The 20,953-nt window shown below is 37.7% G+C and overlaps 1 protein-coding gene and 2 long non-coding RNA genes across 3 annotated transcripts; 2 read left to right on the forward strand and 1 right to left on the reverse strand.

Moving 5' to 3' along the window:
- Nucleotides 1-8,692: 8,692 nt before the first annotated feature.
- Nucleotides 8,693-11,066, forward strand: LOC121776621 (aspartic proteinase NANA, chloroplast-like). The gene is made up of 3 exons (XM_042173813.1): nucleotides 8,693-9,055; nucleotides 9,137-9,325; nucleotides 10,241-11,066. Exons 1-3 carry the CDS (start codon nucleotides 8,706-8,708, stop codon nucleotides 11,064-11,066), a joined length of 1,365 nt encoding a protein of 454 aa, XP_042029747.1. The 5' UTR covers nucleotides 8,693-8,705.
- Nucleotides 11,067-14,840: 3,774 nt separating this feature from the next.
- On the forward strand, nucleotides 14,841-18,970 carry LOC121775859. The gene is made up of 3 exons (XR_006045200.1): nucleotides 14,841-15,434; nucleotides 17,348-17,411; nucleotides 18,630-18,970. It is a non-coding gene; the product is annotated as an uncharacterized LOC121775859 (long non-coding RNA).
- On the reverse strand, nucleotides 14,890-17,239 carry LOC121775858. The gene is made up of 2 exons (XR_006045199.1): nucleotides 15,840-17,239; nucleotides 14,890-15,748 (listed from the first exon to the last, which is right to left on the reverse strand). It is a non-coding gene; the product is annotated as an uncharacterized LOC121775858 (long non-coding RNA).
- Nucleotides 18,971-20,953: the final 1,983 nt, after the last annotated feature.

The following is a 20,953-nucleotide window of genomic DNA, read 5'->3' on the forward strand; positions in this document are numbered from 1 at the left end:
CATACATTGTGATTTTCAAAACACATCACTCTTATTCTGATTTTACTTCACTCTTGTTTACAACACTCTTAGCATGATTTTACTCCACTCTTGTTTACAAAACACATCACTCTCAACATGATTTTACTTCACTCTTGTTCACAAAACACATCACTCTTATTCTGATTTTACTTCACTCTAGTTCACAGAACACTTCACTCTTGTTCACAAAACACATCACTCTTATTCTGATTTTACTTCACTCTTGTTCACAAAACACATCACTCTTATTCTGATTTTACTTCACTCTTGTTCACAAAACACTTCACTCTTGTTCAGAAAACACTTCACTCTTGTTCACAAAACACATCACTCTTATTCTGATTTTACTTCACTCTTGTTCACAAAACACATCACTCTTATTCTGATTTTACTTTACTCTTGTTCACAAAACACATCACTCTTATTCTGATTTTACTTCACTCTTGTTCACAAAACACTTCACTCTTGTTCAGAAAACACTTCACTCTTGTTTACAAAACACATCACTCTTATTCTGATTTTACTTCACTCTTGTTTACAAAACACATCACTCTTATTCCGATTTTACTTCACTCTTGTTTACAAAACAAATCACTCTTTTACTTCACTCTTGTTTACAAAACACATCACTCTTATTGTTAATTTACTTCACTCTTGTTTACAAAACACGTCACTCTTATTGTGATTTTACTTCACTCTTGTTTACAAAACACATCACTCTTATTCTGATTTTACTTCACTCTTGTTTACAAAACGCATCACTCTTATTCTGATTTTACTTCACTCTTGTTTACAAATTACATCACTCTTATTCTTATTTTACTTCACTCTTGTTTACAAAACACAAAGAACAATACATAAATATGAAGTTCTTAAAAATTTCTTCTTCTTCACTGCCGTAATTTCTTTTACTTCACTGCTTCATAGCTCTTAAAAATTTCTTCTTCTTCTTCAATGACGTAATTTGGGGAAATCATCGACGCGCTGATTGAATTTTGCTGGGGACGTTCAGCGTCGGAGATTACGTGCCGTGGCTGGGCTGGATTAATCGGATTAACGGATTGGATGCGAGGGTTGCGAATGTAGCGAAGATGTTTGATGAATTTCTTCAGAGAGTGATTGAGGAGCATAGGGAGAAGGGGGAAGGGGGTGGGGATGGGAGTGCTGAGGATTTCGTTGATGTGTTGCTGCAGTTTCAGAGGGAGAGTGAGGTGAAGGTGGAGGATTACACCATTAAAGCTGTGATAGAGGTAACCATCTCTCAACTTATCTCTGTTTTTGGACATATTGATAAAGATGACAATTATACCCCCGCCTTGTAATTGTGGAGTAAATTTGTGATTGATGGAACTAATTTCTCCTTAAATTCGAAAATTACATGTATTAATACTAGCCCTTGATTTTCTTGATCTTGTGGCTATTATTTGTTCTCTAGTTATTTGGTTAAGAGGTGTTTGCCATAGATCACTACCCTATATATATATATAGTGAAGTAAAATCCGAATAAGAGTGAAGTGTTTTGTGAACAAGAGTGAAGTAAAGTCTGAATAAGAGTGAAGTGTTTTGTGAACAAGAGTGAATGTTTTATGAAAAAGAGTGAAGTAAAATCCGAATAAGAGTGATGTGTTTTGTGAACAAGAGTGAAGTAAAATCCGAATAAGAGTGATGTGTTTTGTGAACAAGAGTGAAGTAAAATCCGAATAAGAGTGAAGTGTTTTGTGAACAAGAGTGAATGTTTTGTGAAAAAGAGTGAAGTAAAATCCGAATAAGAGTGATGTGTTTTGTGAACAAGAGTGAAGTAAAATCCGAATAAGAGTGAAGTGTTTTGTGAACAAGAGTGAAGTAAAATCATGCTAAGAGTGTTGTGTTTTGTAAACAAGAGTGAAGTAAAATCATGCTAAGAGTTATGTGTTTTGTAAACAAGAGTGAAGTAAAATCATGCTAAGAGTGATGTGTTTTGTAAACAAGAGTGATGTGTTTTATAAACAGGAGTGAAGTAAAATCATGCTAAGAGTTATGTGTTTTGTAAACAAGAGTGAAGTAAAATCATGCTAAGAGTGATGTGTTTTGTAAACAAGAGTGATGTGTTTTATAAACAGGAGTGAAGTAAAATCATAATAAGAGTGATGTGTTTTGTAAACAAGAGTGAAGTAAAATCATGCTAAGAGTGATGTGTTTGTAAACAAGAGTGAAGTAAAATCATGCTAAGAGTGATGTGGGAATTTATCCATATTTTTATAGAGTTATCCAAAATTTAAGATCATTCAAAAATTCCAAAATATTAAGCTTATTCAAAAAACAAACATGCATGGCTACACATCCAATTCTCCACAATTATAGCATCCATCCAAACTCCTTCAATACTCTCTTTAATGCTACTCATCACTGTAAAACAACAAACATGTTATGCAGAAGATCACGTAACATGGATAGAGAATGAAGAGAGATTACAAGAAAATAATCATTAGCCATAACAATCGAATTAATTCTCGAATTAAACGGGAAAAGCCGGTTACGAGCAGCTCATCTACTTAAAGTGTAAATCACATGCACAAAAAGTGATAGAACCAATCAATTACAGAACTGAAGAATTCGGAAACAAAGTTAGAGATACCAGCGACGGATAGCAAATTGAGAGGTGGATTGTTGATCGAGACGACGGCGATGCCGTCGGATCCGACCTCCACCACTGTTTTAGCAAGCATTGTCGTCGCTCCGGCGATGAGTAGAAAAATAATTGACTTGTGTCGTAAAAAGATTCCGAGTTTGGCGCTTCCACCACCAAATAATTTCACGCCGATGAGTAGAAAAACAATTTCATTTTTTCATTTGGAGTTGAATATGGTTTCCAAAAATGCCCTTGTTAATTACTTTTTATTTAAAACATGTAAAAATTCTTAAAGATGGTAATCAAGAGATATGAGATTGGTAGTAGAAAACATTGTAAGTATCGTAGGATTTCTGTTGTATATCTTCTATTTCACTGTGTACAATGCACTCCCTTTTATAGTTGTAAATACAAGATAAATATGGAAAAGATCAATTTATTCTAATTGTATCAATTCCCTATTGATTTGATTCTTCTTCCTAGAATAGAGTGGTTTATGCTTCTTTCCTTTCTTGGTGTGTAGGATATTCCCTTTTCCTTTCTTGACACTCCCCCTCAAGTTGAGTAACGGCATCTCCGATACTTAACTTGGTCAGAACTTCCTTGAAGACCTTAGCATGCACTGCTTTAGTCAGAATATCCGCTAGTTGTTCTTCAGACCGAACGAATGGAAGTTCGATGATGCCACTATCTATATTTTCTTTGATGAAGTGACGGTCAACTTCCACATGCTTGGTCCTATCATGCTGGACTGGATTTTCCGAGATACTAATAGCTGCTTTGTTGTCACAGAAAAGTCTAATTTTCTCTTTTGGAGGGAAACCAATTTCCGTGAGTAATCTTCGCAGCCACAAGATCTCGGTGATTCCACTCTTCACTCCACGGAACTCTGCTTCTGCACTAGATAATGCCACCACTTTCTGCTTCTTACTCCTCCAAGTGACCAAGTTTCCACCAACGAAGGTGAAATATCCAGCTGTAGATCTTCTATCGTTCGGGTTGCTGGCCCAATCAGCGTCAGTGTACCCCTCTATTTCAAGGTTCTCCTTCCTTTCGAGTAGTACGCCATATACTGTTGTCCCCTTTAGGTACCGCACAATTCTAAGGGCCGCTTCCATGTGCTCTTCCTGAGGTTTGTGCATGAACTGGCTCACAACTCCTACTGCATATGCAATGTCCGGCCTCGTATGGGCGAGGTAGATCAATTTCCCTACAAGGCATTGATATCTTTCTCGATCTGTCATTGCAGCCCCCTCAAGGATCTTCAGTCCGTGATTCATCATAATCGGAGTCTCAGCTGGTCTACACTCGAGTAGTCCGGTTTCTGCCAGTAAGTCTAAGACATACTTTTTCTGTCTTAGGAAGATGCCCCTTTTTGATCTCAGGATTTCAATCCCCAGAAAATACTTCATTGCACCAAGGTCTTTCATCTCAAATTCCTGGAACAAGTTCTTTTTCAATTCTTCGATCTCTTCGATGTCATCACCTGTGATAATCATGTCGTCAACGTAAATGATTAGACACGTTATCTTCCCATCCCTTTTCTTTAGAAACAGAGTGTGATCTGCATTGCTCTGTTTGTAGCCATATTTTGTCATGGCCTGGCAGAATCGCCCGAACCATACTCTAGGTGATTGCTTTAGCCCGTAGAGTGTCTTCCTTAGTCTGCATACTTCCCCTTTCCCGAAATCTCCCGAAAATCCTGGGGGAGCCTCCATATACACCTCCTCATTCTTCTTCAATTCGCCATGTAGAAAGGCGTTAGTCACGTCGAACTGATGTAATGGCCAGTCTTTGCAAGCTGCCACAGACAATAAGGTGCGTACTGTACTCATTTTTGCCACCGGGGAGAATGTTTCATCGTAGTCTATCCCATAGGTCTGGGTGTACCCTTTTGCTACCAATCTCGCTTTGTATCTCTCGATTGATCCATCTGCTCGTCGCTTGATAGTGAACACCCACTTGCATCCAACTGGTTTCTTTCCCTTTGGCAAGATACATTGTTCCCAAGTTCCGTTCTTGATTAGGGCATCCATTTCCTTCTTCATAGCTTCCCTCCAGTGTTTATGCCTCATTGCTTCTTCCCACGACTGAGGAATGTGTACTTCCTCATATAGAGCTGCTTCGAAGGCTCTGGCCATCTCCGTGTATTGTCCCTGAACAGTGTTTGCTATTGAGTATCTGGACTTTGGACCTTGCCAGTCTGGAGAGTACCGTTTTGGTGGCACACCCCTTGTGCTCCTGGTCGGTAAATATCCACTTGTACTTGGATCCGGTTGGGCCATACTGTCCTCCTGTCTCACATCGTTAGCACTAACCTGAGGACTCATATGAGTACTAGAGCTTACCTCAGGATTCGAAGGCGGAGATGATGGTGGGGTAGAAGCATCGAACCCCTCAGACTGTATATGAGTGGGTAGAGACGTCTCGGCGGTTACATTAACTTCCTCTGATGGACCGACATCCAGTGTAGACATGGGCAATGGACCGGCGGGTGTAGGATCGGGTGGCGGTGGAGTAGGAGTTGGGATGGGCAAGGATGAGGGTGTATGAAGCCAACTTAGCGAGTCTGTAGTTTTATTCTCCCCCTGACTGCTAAGTTGGTGGAAAAAGTACTCAGATTCGACAAAGTCACAATTCAAGGTTGTGTGTAGATGATGTGTTTTGGGGTCATAGCATCGGTATCCCTTCTGATTTTTTCCGTATCCTAAAAACACACACTTGACAGCATTCGGTGAGAATTTAGATCGGTTCTGTTTTGGGATGTGGACAAATACTGTGCATCCAAAAACTTTGGGTTCGAGAGTGAGAGAGGATGGAATATCTATATAGGCTGAGAGAAAATCCAAAGGAGGTTTAAAATTTAGGATATGGGTAGGGAGTCGGTTAAGAAGGTAAACTGATGTGGCTATGGCTTCAGGCCAGAAGGAGTGTGGGACACGGGATTCGATGATTAGGGCTCGGGTCATTTCTAAGAGGATCCTATTTTTCCTTTCTGCCACCCCATTTTGTTCAGGCGTGTATGGACAGGTGGTTTGGTGAACAAGGCCTTTTTCAGTGAAAAATTGTTTCATTTTGGTGTTTACATACTCCCCCCCATTATCAGTCCTAAGTATTTGGATATTCTGTTTGTGTTGGGTTTGTATGAGACTATAGAATTGGGTAAATTTATCAAAAACTTCAGACTTAGAGTTCAAAAAATATACCCACGTCATTCTAGAGCAATCATCAACAAACAACAAGAAATATCTAAAGCCATTATTACTAGTAACAGGTGCAGGGCCCCAAACATCAGAGTGTATTAAAGAAAAAACAGACTTCGCACGAGTATTATTGAGTTTATATGAATGTCGGTGGCTTTTGGCCAAAAAACATGTCTCACAATTCAAAGGGTGTGAAGTGGCTAAATTTGGATAAAGTAACCGTAAATATCCTATGGATGGATGTCCTAACCGGCGGTGCCAAAGCCAGGTCTGTCTGTCAGTCAGTCCTTGAGTCAGCATCGCAGTACCCTGTTGAGCCATCTCATCCACGTAGTAGAGTCCTCGGTGTTCAGTGCCACGCCCAACTATCTCCCCCGTCCTCGTATCCTGTAAAATGCAACAGCCAGGTTGCATTAGTAAGTTACAGTGAAGTTCTCTTGTCGCCTGACTGACGGACACCAATTTATGAGACAAGGAGGGGACATATAAACAATTTGAAAGGCTCAATTTAGGTGAAATGGTAATAGTGCCCGCCCCTTGAACCTGTGCTAAATCCCCACTAGCAGTTCTAATATATTTTTTCCTAGTGCCCGAAATGTCCTTAAAATCAGATGCATCCCAAGACATTGTGTCTGTCGCCCCACAGTCAAAAATCCAATGATAATCTTTGTCCTGGGTTTCGGTGGAAGTAGACGAGAGTGCTAAGGCTTGAAAAGAATTTTTACATGCTATATTGGGCTCAAAATCGAAATTATAATTCGGATTTTGGGACTTTAGGGACTTATTATGCACAGTTTTGACTTTATAGGGTGAACAATGTGATAAATAGGATGGATGGGGCTGTTTTTGTGAGACTTGAGCAGTAGGAGGACTAAAAAGAGATAGACTTAAGTTTTGGGGTGGAAAATGATATAACTTCGAAACTGAGGGGTTAAATGAGTTCAACCCCTCATTACCTCCATTCGTTACCCTAGCCGCCATGGCCGATCCCCTCTCTTCCTCGGCACTTCGATTTCCAGCCGGTGGTGGACCGATGCTGCCCGCCGGGGCACCGCCGGCGTTGGAAGCTCGGTTTTCTCCACCTGCCCAGACTCCAGGCGCCGCCATCTGTCCTCCCTGGAACCACGGTTGACTGCCGCCACCGTCTGCCCAAGCTCCAGCCGCTATCGGTGCTCCTCCCTGCGTCGCCGTTTGAACACCGTGATTCCACGGTTGGTCACTGACGGCGACGGCTGCCCTTCCTCCGGCGTTTCGATTTCGGGCAGCTCTTGCCTTTTTCATGTCATCCCACCATTCCGGGAACCCGATTCGCAAAAAACATCCGTCTCGGGTGTGTTTCTTCCCCCCACAGTGAGAGCATGTGAGTTTGCTCTTGTCTTCGTCTCCCTTTCGGCTGTTCCACGTTCTGTTTGGGGCTGAGTTTGACTGTGGTGGAGGTCGGGTTCGGTCGGTGGCCGCTAGTCCAGAGCCGATGCCATTATTCGGTGGTTCTGTGGTTCCGAGGACGCCTTCATTAATTGAATGCCTTCGTACCATCCCGTAAGCTTTCCGGACAGTTGGTAGTGGATCTTTGTCCATGATTTCTCTTTTGATGCTTGCGTATTTTTCATCCAGTGCACTTAGGAATTGGTAGAGGCGATGTCGTTGCTCCCTTTTGTTGTAGTTCTCGACGTCCGTCGGGCTGGGGTCTCTGGAATCAATGGATATCCATAGATCCTGCATCTTGTTCCATAGGCCCTCCAATGTCATGTTCCCCTGTTTGACTGTCATGGCTTGTCTGTGCAGGTCATAGATTTGAAACGGATCAGCCCCGCTCCCGTAGGTGACTGCCAGGCCTTCCCAGAGGTCTCGGGCAGTAGCGTACTGAGATACTTCATTCACGAGCTCTGCCTCGAGATTGTTGATGACCCAATTGAATACGCAATGGTCCCGTTGCTGCCATCTTGCGTAGCCGGGGTCATTGGTTGGGGGAGGTTTTGAAACTCCAGAAATGTGAGAGGTCAAACCTTTCCCCCCAATCGCTCGTTCCATAAGATTAACCCATAGGGGGTAATTATCCCCGTTGAGTTTGGTTTTGATGGAGATTTCTCCAAAGGATTCTGGTTGGTTTGGATTTGGTGGTGTGGCTGCGGTCGATGATGAATCCGCTTTGTCGGGTATTCTGAGACTTTGTTTGAGGAATTCTGCAAATTGTGCAGCAAATTCCGTTGGAAAATTCATTGGGTTTGGGTGGTTTTTTTGGTGTTTCTGTATCTGAGTTTTCGGAGTCTGACATGGTTGGTTTTGGATTTGCAGGGTTGAGGGTTGAAGGTTAATCAACAAGGCTGGGAAAAGGGACGATGAGGAACGTCGTATTTCTGAGTCCCCATCTCAAATGCCTGCTCTGATACCATCTTAAAGATGGTAATCAAGAGATATGAGATTGGTAGTAGAAAACATTGTAAGTATCGTAGGATTTCTGTTGTATATCTTCTATTTCACTGTGTACAATGCACTCCCTTTTATAGTTGTAAATACAAGATAAATATGGAAAAGATCAATTTATTCTAATTGTATCAATTCCCTATTGATTTGATTCTTCTTCCTAGAATAGAGTGGTTTATGCTTCTTTCCTTTCTTGGTGTGTAGGATATTCCCTTTTCCTTTCTTGACAAAAATAGCTAAGCCATAAGATTAATTTGGGGTATTAAGATGTGTGGCTGAGATTTGTTCTCTAGTTATACACTTAATATTAGTTATACTTGGTTTAAGGACATTTTTGTTTTGATCAAATACCTATATATATATATATATATATATATATATATATATACGCCTCCCTTCCAAAAGAAATACCCACGGGCGGCTTTCCCTTCCTTAACAAGGAGTACCAAATGGGTAGGCCAAGGTGTATGCCGCAGCAGCTCCTTTTCATCTTATTTCTCATTGCTAATTCCTTCAATGCCGACGCCGCCGGGGTCAAATTCGAGCTCATCCACCGCCACCACCTGCATCCAGGCGGCGCCCTTCCCCTGCGGAAGCTAGTCCACAGCGACGCCTCTCGCGCGCAAGCCATATCAAGGAAAGTGAGGAGCAAATTCAATGCTTCCGGTGAACTTCCGTTGCATTCCGCCGCCGACTACGGCGTGGGGCAGTACCTGGTGAAGCTCAAAATGGGGACGCCGGGGCAGCATCTCGTGCTGATCCCCGACACCGGGAGTGACCTCACTTGGACCAAGTGCAGGTACACTACTCTTTTTTTTTAAAAGAGGATCAATAATGGTTTCCCATTTAAAGATATTTTACCAACTGATCCTAATTGCAGGTACAAATGCCGCGGGGATGACTGCGGCAGGATAAAGACTGGCCACCGCAGCCGCGTGTTCCACGCAGATCGCTCCTCGTCATTCAAGACTGTGCCGTGCTCTTCCACCACATGCCAGACTGATCTTGTTGATCTCTTCTCCCTCGCTATCTGCCCATCTCCACTCGACCCCTGCGCCTATGATTACAGGTACTTTCACACACGCACTTCATTATTTGCAAGTAAAGTAGCCAATTAAGTACTCTTTTATCTCTTCAAAAGTAGATGTCACGCTTTTTTTGTCCCACAAAAAATGTTACTACATTTCTTTTTTAAATTCTGTTTTATATTAAATATAAATATATTTTGTAGTATTTTCTATCTCCACTTAATATACAAAAACATCTCCTAAAATTTCATTTTATTATCCAAATATGACATGTATTATTGAATGGAAGGGGCATTTGGGGTTGAATTAGTCATAGGCTGACTACACCCACCTACTAGTGTGAAATTAAAATTAAGAGCTCTACTAAATGACATGAATATTATGATAGGGACACTCCTACCGTCCATCATTAATTGGTTAAAGTTGACTCACTTAAATTTTAATTGTCACATTTTATTTTACTATATTTAGTAAGATCTCATATTTTGCTATTTCATTTTACTATTATAAAATTAATAAGAATAATATAAAAAATAAGATCCATATTTTATTAACTTTTTCTTCTATTTTTATAGTTAAGTAAAACTCGCTCTAGTCAACTAATTTTGCAAAAATAATGAGAAATGAAAGTATAAATTAGTGAAATGTGGGGTTGGGAAATTAATTTGCGGATTGAAAACAAAAGAAATTTGATAGAACTAATCGCGGACGAGAGGAACATTTTTTAAGTGAATTGAAAGCAAGTAGCAACCCTATCTTAGATTTTCTCTCACATTTTGTTAGGTCACTATCACAAAATTTTACGTATTTATTTATTTTCCTAGTATTATAGCATTTCTGGAAAAAGAAACCTCATTTATTGAAGCTCACAAAAATGAAAACAAATGAGCCTAGCTCTCCATGTTGAATAGAATAGTCTCATTAATTATTTCTTTCCATATTCACAACACGATTAGCTACGTGGATGGCACGAGCGCGCAGGGCATATTCGCCCACGAGACCCTCACGTTCAGCCTCACCAAAGGGAGAACGGCGAGTCTCCGCAACGTCCTCATGGGCTGCAGCGAGTCCTCCACCGGCCGGAGCCTACTCGGCGCGGACGGCATAATGGGACTGGGATACAGCACCAACTCGAACGCCGTCCACGCCGCGGGCGCGTTCGGGGGCAAGTTCTCGTACTGCCTCGTCGACCACCTGAGCCCGAGAAGCGTCTCGAGCCACCTCATCTTCGGCTCCTACAAAGACGCCAACGTCTCCGTGGCCTGGATGCGGCACACGGAGCTAGTGCTGGGCGCGATCGGCACGTTCTACGCCGTCCGCGTCCGAGGCATCTCGGTTGGGGGGGCGATGCTCGACATCCCGGCCGAGGTCTGGGACTTCGGACGCGGCGGCGGCGCGATGCTGGACTCGGGCACGACGCTCACGGTGCTGACGACGCCGGCTTACGAGCCCGTGATGGCTGCCTTGCGGGGGTCGCTGCGCGGTTCCCAGCGGGTGTATGAAGGGGAAGTGGGCCCGCTCGAGTACTGCTTCAACTCGACCGGGTTTGATGAGAGGGTTGTGCCGAGGTTTATGCTGCATTTTGTGGACGGGGCGAGGTTTGAGCCGCCGGTGAAGAGCTACGTGATCGATGACACACCCGAGGTGAAGTGCCTCGGGTTCGCGGACGGCGGGGCCGGGCCGGGTGCGAGTATTGTTGGGAATATTATGCAGCAGAATCATTTGTGGGAGTTTGATTTTGGCAACAGGAGGTTGGGGTTTGGTCCCTCCTCTTGTGCTTAGACTCAATTTGGCCACATTGGTGTCCCTTTTTCTCATTCAAATTTATATATATATAGATTGCATGAAATGAAAATTGTTTGAGGGTACATGAGTGGGTTATAGTGATATAGTGCCTCATTAAAAGTGCTACTAATAACATGATCATGTGATTGTGATGGTTAGCATTGTTGAGGATTCATTTTGTTGTTTCTTCGCTTCTTTGTCAACACTACATCTTTGTTTGGTTTGGTATACTTATGTTTTGACTTTGAAGTAAAAAAACTACGGTTAGTAAAGTCTGTCGTGATTGTAAGTAGTACTCCAACAAGAATTCAATTTTGTATAGCAACTCAACGCTAACTTGCTAAGATATCATTTTCTTAATTACTAGTATAATGAAGTAAATTTAAATCTTTTCCCTTAAATTTAATTTTTATTTTCAAGATTCTTGTAGAGATGCGAAAATAAAATTAACAAGAGTAAGTTCAAATATATATAAAAATATGATACTATAGTATATCATACGTACCTAATATAATATAAAATCATTTTTAAATTATTCTGAAGAGGTATATATGAGAGCATTTTTGTTGCTTTATTTATTGTGGGGGTGTATTGGCGTTAGTTTTGTCAGACACTTTTCCTTTGTTTTTTATTTAGCTACATATCCATCTTATTCAGATATCGCTTTATTCAAATATCGTTGTGTTGATGGTCTTGTTGTTTGTTTTCGGTTGAATTGATACTTTTAATGTTCATCATATTTTGTGGTTGAATCTTTTATCTAATTTATACATATATAAAAGGGCGAGTTTTGGCCTTAATCTTAAGTATTTATTAGTGTTTGGGTATAAATTTAAATATTTAAACTTTTGGGTAAATCTAGATATTTGTAGTAACTATAATGAATATAATGTGTAATAAATGTCATAAAATAATTTAGGCGTAACAGTTACAAATATTTAATTTTTAGTTTAAATATTAGGAGTATGAATTTTGGGTCACCAATGAAATCATAATATAATACTTTTTCTAGGCGTTTCTTCTATAAAGTATCCACGGATTTTTTTTTTTAAACTATAGCCAATTTTCACTAAATAATGATTAATGATTTAGGCGTTTTTTCAAAATCACTTAGGCGTTTCCTAGGGTTGCTAATATAGCAAAGTCAAGGAGTGTATAACAAAGTCAACAATTGCGGCTGTAGGTGATAATTTTTACTAAAAATGGAAAGAGTGTAAATAACTTGGGACGCCCAGAAAGGAAATAAGTGCAAGTAGTCCGGGACGGAGGGAGTACTATTTATTAATTGTTATTGATTACTTATATAAATGAGGCATTTTTGTGTGATGTATGATGGAATTTGAAAGGTTTAAGAGATTGATGTTGTCTTTGTATCTATAAATACATGTTCTTTAGTTGTGGAATTATCTTTTCATTGTGGTTCTATATTTATTTGTTCGCGTTTCTCGACGACAAATTATATTAGAGCATGGGGTAGAGGGGTCGTAGATGACGCTCGATGATGTGGTGGGATTTATGTGTAGCATCATTTTTCTGCGGCTAGACGCATGCTCAATTTGCATTTTTGATTTAATCTTTTTCGGTATTTTTATTATTATTAGTTTGATTAATTTTATACTAGATTTATTCTATGTTTGAGATTAAATGTGTAATATGTAAGTTGTTGTAAACTACAAAAGTTAATCTTATATGCTAGAAGATTATTGATAGAAACACCATTTACATGTATTGTTTTCTCTGCAGGTGTTCAGTCCTATGAGTTCTGTTGGAGAATGACGAGTTGTGAAGAATCTAAGGTTTTAGTTTATAATGTTGATTTTAATTTTAAAGTTTATGTAGTGTATAAAAAAGTTTATTAAAAATAATGAGTAATTATCCATTGGGTTTAATTTTTTATTGTGATAGATTTTTATCTTCCTACTCCATGATTTAATGTTTAAACATTGTATTATGTGATTGTTTCAAATTTATTATGCTACAATATTAATTTGTATAGATTTTTTATTCTCTTATAACTAAAAATTGTTACTCATATTGTTCATTGTTAATAATAATTCTAATTTTATTTAAAACTGGAAATTAATACTTTAAAAATATATAATATGTGCGTAGCACATGGGTGATACTAGTAGTAAAATAAAAATCGACCATTGACGATATATAGATATCGGATAAAGTTTGTCACATTTTTCCATTTCCGTCCATTACCCAAATTTATCACATTTTACTTTTTACCATTTTTTGTAGTTGACCTTATATTCCACTAACTCATTCTCACTCAAATTTTATTTCAAAACTAATCCACTAATTTTTTTAACTCGTTTTTTTTTAAAAATTCTTAAAATATATATGTGGTTTAAGTGTTGCAAAACGGAGTATGTCATATGCTATGTCATATGTGCATACTCAATAATTTATGGACTACTATTGTAATATTTTATTCTATACAGAAATAAGTCAATTTGTAGGATATATTATTCTATACAGAAATATGGGAATTGGATTTTATTACAATTGGTAACAGTGAAAGAATCACTACATTTAACTTCAATCTTTAAATCAGTTATTGTTTTACTTTTTTCATCAAGAGAATTGAAATTAAATTTCTTATTATCAATACAATCCCATATTAAAAAAAGAGAGAAGAATTTGGCATCTGTCTCAAATTTAATTTTGACGACATACCCAAGATGCCATCCAGAATTAATAAAAATTGCTAAAAGTTTATTAGATTTATGCAAAATAAATTTCTTATTATCTAATACAATCCTGTATTAAAAGAAAAGAATATGATGGATCATGGTATGGGTATCATTATGCATATATAAATAGGGCAAATTGCATACATAGTTTAAATATAAAATCAGGCAAAATGGTTTCACCAACTCGAACCTTATTTATTGTTTTTCTCTTCATTGCTGCCTTAGGTAAACTACAAACGCCCTTGTGTTTTCATTGTATTTAGACAAGCAATCAAATATTTGTAATTCAAATAGATCTCTTGTTGGATAGTTCTTTTTAAATATTAGTGATTATGAATATTAATTGGACTTACTTAGTCCACTTGGGTATAGAAAATTCAAGAATTCTTTTAATTTGTATTTGATTTTACTATACTATGTTATGTTATCTATATATGTTTATTTGATTTTGAGTTGGATTTCAACTCGCTCGATTTATCAATCCTTGGATTATCTTCGATTCGGGCCAATCAAGATATTTTTGGGTCTAATTGTTTTGGATAGAGGGTTGATTTTGTCTCATCTTTCGGACGTTTACCCAAAAACGTCTTATTGTTAAATTATCATTTAGTACCCATCGTTTCATTTTTTGGAATGAAATGTCTCACCTTTTAGAATTTATCATTTCATTTTTGGGAATAAAATGTTCAGCAAAAAAATTCGAATACTGTACACAACTGCCATGTCAATGAGTGAACGTATCAAAAAGATATTTCGCAGAACATTTTATTGTAAAAAGCAAAACGAATTGTACTAATGGTATTTATCTAAACCTTGTGATATTTTTAGGTAAACGCCAGACAAAATCGTCAATTTCCATAATATTTCCCCAATTCCTTGTCTTCTTGGTCTCTTTGGGTTGGTTAGTCAGTTCGAGCTGAATTGACACGCCCAACATAATAGTACTCTTGATTTGTAACGACCCGCTAAGCCAATATTATTATCTTGATTATCTATATAAGTAACTTTTATGCGATTAAATCCGAGCTACGATAGATTATCGTTCTTGTTTGTTTTGACGATAGACAAATGAATAAAACACACGTAAATATATATTACACCTTTATGAATACAATAAATTTAAGTAAATAAATAAAGTCCCATAATCAAAATCTTAATGTCCGATACATCCAATAAAAGTCCAACAAAAATTTAATTTAATACATCTTTTGTTCTAAAGAAAATCGGGTACATCAACGAGAACAGCTCCGAACTGGAATTGGATTTTTTTTCCTGCACCAAATTAAACAAATAATATATATATAAAAAAGGGGAGAGAGGGCCGATCATGAGGATGATTTTTTTTTTCAAAACATTAAATGCCACATTTAATGAGGGCAGACAAATCATATCCCTTCTGACAAAAGAGAATAATTAGAGATAAGAATACCATGCAACTTGCTACACCAACTTGTTACACGTCACTTTCAATGCCACCTTTTTTGTATTGTATACAATCATTTTTCTTTCCCTCACACACGCATCACCCTCAAATCCTAAGTAATCCTAAGTTGTCTGCACACACCAAGCCAACATGGATATAGGAGTTTGAGGAAGGAGAATTTCACACAATTCGTAGAGTGAAACACTACCATCCAACAACACTTAACTGCCACATCAAAAGGTAAACACCAAGCCTTTCTTTTCTTTCATCTATGTACAAGCATGCATATATGTAGTTGGAAGAAGAATCTGCCCAAATGTTAACAATAAACACCAAGAATTACTTGTTTCACCATTAAGTCTTCCAAGAAGACACACAATTGTCCAGAATTCACCAAATTTATAAAATAGACAACTAAGTCCTACAACCAGGGTAAGCATAAATTGAGAATCTTATCTTGAACATGAATCTGCCGGATTTCCGGCGACGGCTCTTCGGCAGCCCGGAGACAACCAAGGACAGCCCCCACTCCGATACGTCACTAATTTCACAACCTTCACAAATTAAATTCCAAAACTTTTAAATCTAAGATTATAAATTCTTAGAAATTGAAATGAAAGGGAAGAACAATAAATCAATCCTTACCTTTCGGGAGTCCGACGGAGCGGCGGCGCTGGCGAGCGGCGGCGAAGCTGGAGAGAAAGAAGGGACGGCGGCGGCAGATTCAGGAGAGAAGGGGGCTGGGGCGGTGGAGCAGCGGTGATGTGAGGCGGTGGAAATCGAGAGAGAGAGAGAGATCGGAGTCGACGGCAACGTCGATTCTTGCACCACGGCGAATCGGAGAAAATCGGCGGGTTCTGTTTTGGGGAGAAAAGAAAAAAAATGCGAGGGAGAGAGAAGAGAGAGATACGCATAGGGGGGTTAAGGGAGTATTTGATTTTCTCATTTAATTATTTAGTACTCCTACTATAATATTTATTGGGTTAAAGTGAAAAGTGAAGGAAGGGAGTAGACTTGCGTAGGGAATGGGAGAATACTTCCATGTTTTCATGTTTTATCTTTTTCTTAAATCACTTTTGACTTGGGCTCCTTCAAATTATTTTGGGTTGGGGATTATTATTGTTTTGGGCTCTAAAATGTTAATTCTTTGGCCCGATAATGATTTGTCTCACATGTGTATATATTAGACTAGTGGAATATTTCGAATCACACTAAGTTTAGTGAAATCAATATTAACCTTTTGGGGATGACTTGAGATAGGGAGAGTCCGTTTCCTTCTTCAAGTTAGAAGTTGGACTACACAAAGTTTACAAATTGTTTTGAGATGAGACAAATTAATTGAATGGAAGTTTGGACTATGTAAACATAAATTCGAGCACTTATAAACAAATTGGGGCTGCAGTGCATAGTGAATGTGAGGTTCGATTTCAAATTTAATTATTTCTGGGCTTAAATCAAATGGTTAAGTAAGATAAAATGATTTGTTATGATCCAAGTTGTTATGTTTTTGTAGAATAATTAGTAAGGTACACAACACCAATTTTAGTTGGGCATTATTACATAAATGGAGAAATAAGGATGGGGATATATTAATTTGGACTATTTTTCTTTTGGCCTCACTAAATAAATTGGTGAAATAAGGTGGACTAAGATAACAATTATCTTGGGTCAAGTAATTAATCCTTGGGCCGATAATTTAATTGTTGAGAATTAGTTAGTTAATTTTTTGGAATATTTCGAAGGATGAATAATTTATCCCAAGTCCGAAATAAATATTGCAAGGGAAAACATCTTCGATAATTAATTCATGTGCTCAATTAAATCTTAGGATTTAATTCGATATCGTTGAGAAAAATACGAGGAGCCAACGGAGGAATTATAGGCGTAAGCGGCCGACCGGCATTGCCCCGCGACGCCTCAGGCGGCCGCTAAGGAAATGGAAAGAAAGAGGGAGACGACGTTCTCAAGTCACAAAAATAATTAAGTTTAATAAAGAAGTGCTATTAATTAAATTTTTCCAAATTTAATTAATATGCAAGTTTCTAAAATTTCTATCGGTGAACAAATGATAAAAGAAATAAAGTAGGGGCATGCATTCATATAAGTATGTGAATTTTCTCGAGTCTTATTAGTACGTTATTTGTTTTCAAAAGGCTATCTCCGTGAGTTAAGGGTGGAGTCAGGAAAATTCAAGTTAAGGAGTTTTAAGCAGTCGAGGTGAGCTTTCTTATACTAAAAATACAAATTGTATTTTATGAAAACTTGAACACATGTTCGTGATTTTTTTAAAGATGTTGTCTTGTCATAAATATTTGTGTGTATGATGCCTATCTGTTGGCTACGGCCAAGTGAATTATGAATGATGATATAAGTCGAATTCGGGTCCCAGTGAGGGTGGTGTCCCCACTCGGACTAGTGTACACAAGCTCCCTCTGCATGTTGGGCAGAGCAGGTGACCGAGGAAGGTGGCCACCTTCCCGGTACAAGAATACCTCTGACATGTTGGGCAGAGAAGGTGACCGTGCGAGAACACCATCTCGACGGCACAATGTGATCAGATATGGCTAAGTACAGGAAAAAAAGGGACTGCAGTCCAATGTGAGTATTTTTAGTAAGCTCGGGTCTTTTCAACAACACCCCGAGTGTTACTGTGATGATGGCTTGACAATATTTTCAAATGTATATGTGTAATTGTCGGCAATGTGTTCACTGAGTACTTTTTGTACTCAGCCCTGCATATATTTCTAAATGTGCAGGTTGAGCAGCGAAGTGGTGGAGGAAGTGCTATTGAGACAAAACATTTAATTCAGTCAGATTTTGACTCTCGGAGGTTCATGTCTTCATACATGGAACCGCGTTCATTTGTTTCCGTTGTGCATCTTAAAAGACTCAAGTCTATTTTGTTCAAAACTCTGATATTTTGAAATTTCTTTACAAACAATTACTCGAGTTTTCATGATCGAGTATCTTTTCTTCTGTGTATCCACACTTGATTAGTCATGTCTCGCAGCCAATGCTTGATATTATTTCCCCCCCCCTTTCTTCCCCGCTTCTTTAATCCTCCCCTAGTCGCGATCAACCGTGTTTTCTATCCTTAGAAAATGCGGTCGTGACATGATTCAAGAATTAATAATAGCAGATTTGTACTCCCTCCGTTCCCTCATAGTTGAGTCATTTTTTCATTTTGGGAAGTTCTCTCATAGTTGAGGCATTTCCATATATATTAACTTTTTATTCACTCTTACTTTATTCTCTCTATTTTATTCACTTTCTCTTTTGTTCTCTCTACTTGTTTCTCTTTCTTACTTTTTTATCTATTTATTTAACGTACTCAACATCCCTTTTTTAAATTTCACGCCGAAAAGTTTCGCCTCAACTATGAGGGAACGGAGGGAGTAATATTTATATTTTTTTTGTTTGTGTCTTTCTTTCTAGGTGTGGAAGAGGCGTTTGGAGGATCATGCACGGATACTTTTGGAAGTTGTGAAGATGCAGTTTGTTGCGAGGATGGAAGCTGCGGTGCAAACTGTTGCAAATACAAATGCAACAAAGCTCACCCAAAAGCCAATCCCAGCCCATTTTGTGCTTTGATCGATGTCGGAAAAGCGTGCTACTGCAATTATGATTGTTGAAAGTTAATATCTTGATTATGTTTTTACTAAATGTACTTTTGAGTGCTAATTTTATGTTTTACGGATTTGTTAAAACTTTATAGTATTTCATTCTACGGTTTTCATACATCAAGAAATACACCGAGTATGTACTATTTTCATTTAGTCCGTTGCACAACAGGTTGCATTTTCGAGTTTTGAAGATTCTTTTTTCTCTAATGAGGTTGGACTCATTTTCTATTAACAATATTTTAATTACTTTTTTTCTATCCCGTTCTTACTTTACTGATTGTGTATTAAAACTCGTAGTCAACCAAAAATGCATACACTTGTGGGACGGAATAAGTAGCAATTATGAATGGGAATTTATTTAATAATTGAAAATCAAGAAACGGCAAAAATTTGAAAAAATATTCAATCAACATAATTAATCTTATTAAGAGATTAATAACATTATTCCCATTACATTAATAATCTTGTTCATTATATTTTGGAATGTACGAAATTCAAAATATATGTATATATTAAATTGCACTGCTTTCATCAATCCATTGAATTAATAATGAATTGGCACTCATTAATCTCATTAATAGCCAATCAGTCGACATTTCGCCGTATAATTATATTCAGTGTCAAGGGATATAAGTGTAATTAATATTTGTTCTATACTATTTGTTAATACATGAATAATAATTTAATTTACAATAGATATTTTTAATATAATCATGTATAGAATATATTAGGGCTGGCAATTTTCGACACGACACGACACGATAATCCGACACGAATCCGCACGAAATTATTGGGTTGGGGTCAAGTCTTATTGGATCTGTATCCTTATCGGGTTGACCCATTAAGAACCCGATAATTTCAGGTTGGGTTCGAGTCGGATGTGGGTCGGATACGGGTAACCCATTAAGAAATAATATTATTATTTTTATTATTATTTAAAAATATATATATATATATATATTACTTTAATGTTTTAATTTCTTATAAATTAGGTTTAAATAGTATAAAATGAATTTTAATTGTATAAATTAGGTTAAAAATTAAGGTTTAATCGTGTAATATTAGGTTTTAATCGTGTAATATCAGGTTCGGGTTGTTATCGTGTCGTGTCAACCCATATTATATCGTGTCGATAACGGGTTCGTGTCGGGTGCGGGTCGTGTTCGGATTTGAAGGTAGCAGGTCGGATTCGTGTTCGAATTTACAGTTTCCTTAACAGGTCGGGTTCAGGTTATGCCTTATTAGGTTGGGTCATTATCAGGTTGACCCGATAACGACCCAATCCACACGATTTGCCAGCCCTAGAATATATTATTGTTAGTGTAAGTATTAAACTAAATCGTATAGGCATTCCTAATTAATCGTATACTCCTCTGTATATTTACTTCCCCGCCCTATAAAATTCAATGTATTTGATAGGGCCCAAAAAATGATTCCTCGTTAAAATCCAGCACCATATTAGTTTGCTTCTAACTGTAGGCTAGTAATCGGTGATCTTTAATTTATACAACAAATATTCACACACTAATTATATATCCATGTCTCGTTTGAAAATTCTTTTAATTTTATTTCTTTTATACTCCCTTCTTTTAATATTTATACTCCCTTCTTTAAGGTTGACCACTTTTAAGAAACTCAATTAGTTTTCATAAACGTGTAATAAGCAACATGACTTTTGTAGAACTAACCATTAACTATCCCATTTCCAAATATTTCTTTTATATGATGATGGGAGGGAACGTCTCTCGACTCAACCTGGTGTTATTAGAATCATACATTAAAATCACATTACATTGATAAAAAAATCTCTCGAAATTATGATTTGAGGTATAGTTATTTTTTAAATATATCTATATCTAAAATAAAGATATGATCAAATGTAAACTCTAAATAGTGTACAAATTCTAAATTATAATCTAGATCATTAGTACATGTCAACAGATGTTAAAATAATAGCAACAAAAAATATAAACACAATGTCAACAATTGATGTTGTGTTGACATTGTGTTGAAACTATGTTGATATTTTTTGTTGCTATTAATTTATTATCTGTTGACATTTTCTAACGATCCAAGTCATAATTTAGTGTTTATATACTCCCTCCATCCCCATTAAGAGTCGCACTTTGACTGGAC

Source organism: Salvia splendens, chromosome 18 (assembly GCF_004379255.2).
Source record: "Salvia splendens isolate huo1 chromosome 18, SspV2, whole genome shotgun sequence".
NCBI lineage: Eukaryota > Viridiplantae > Streptophyta > Magnoliopsida > Lamiales > Lamiaceae > Salvia > Salvia splendens.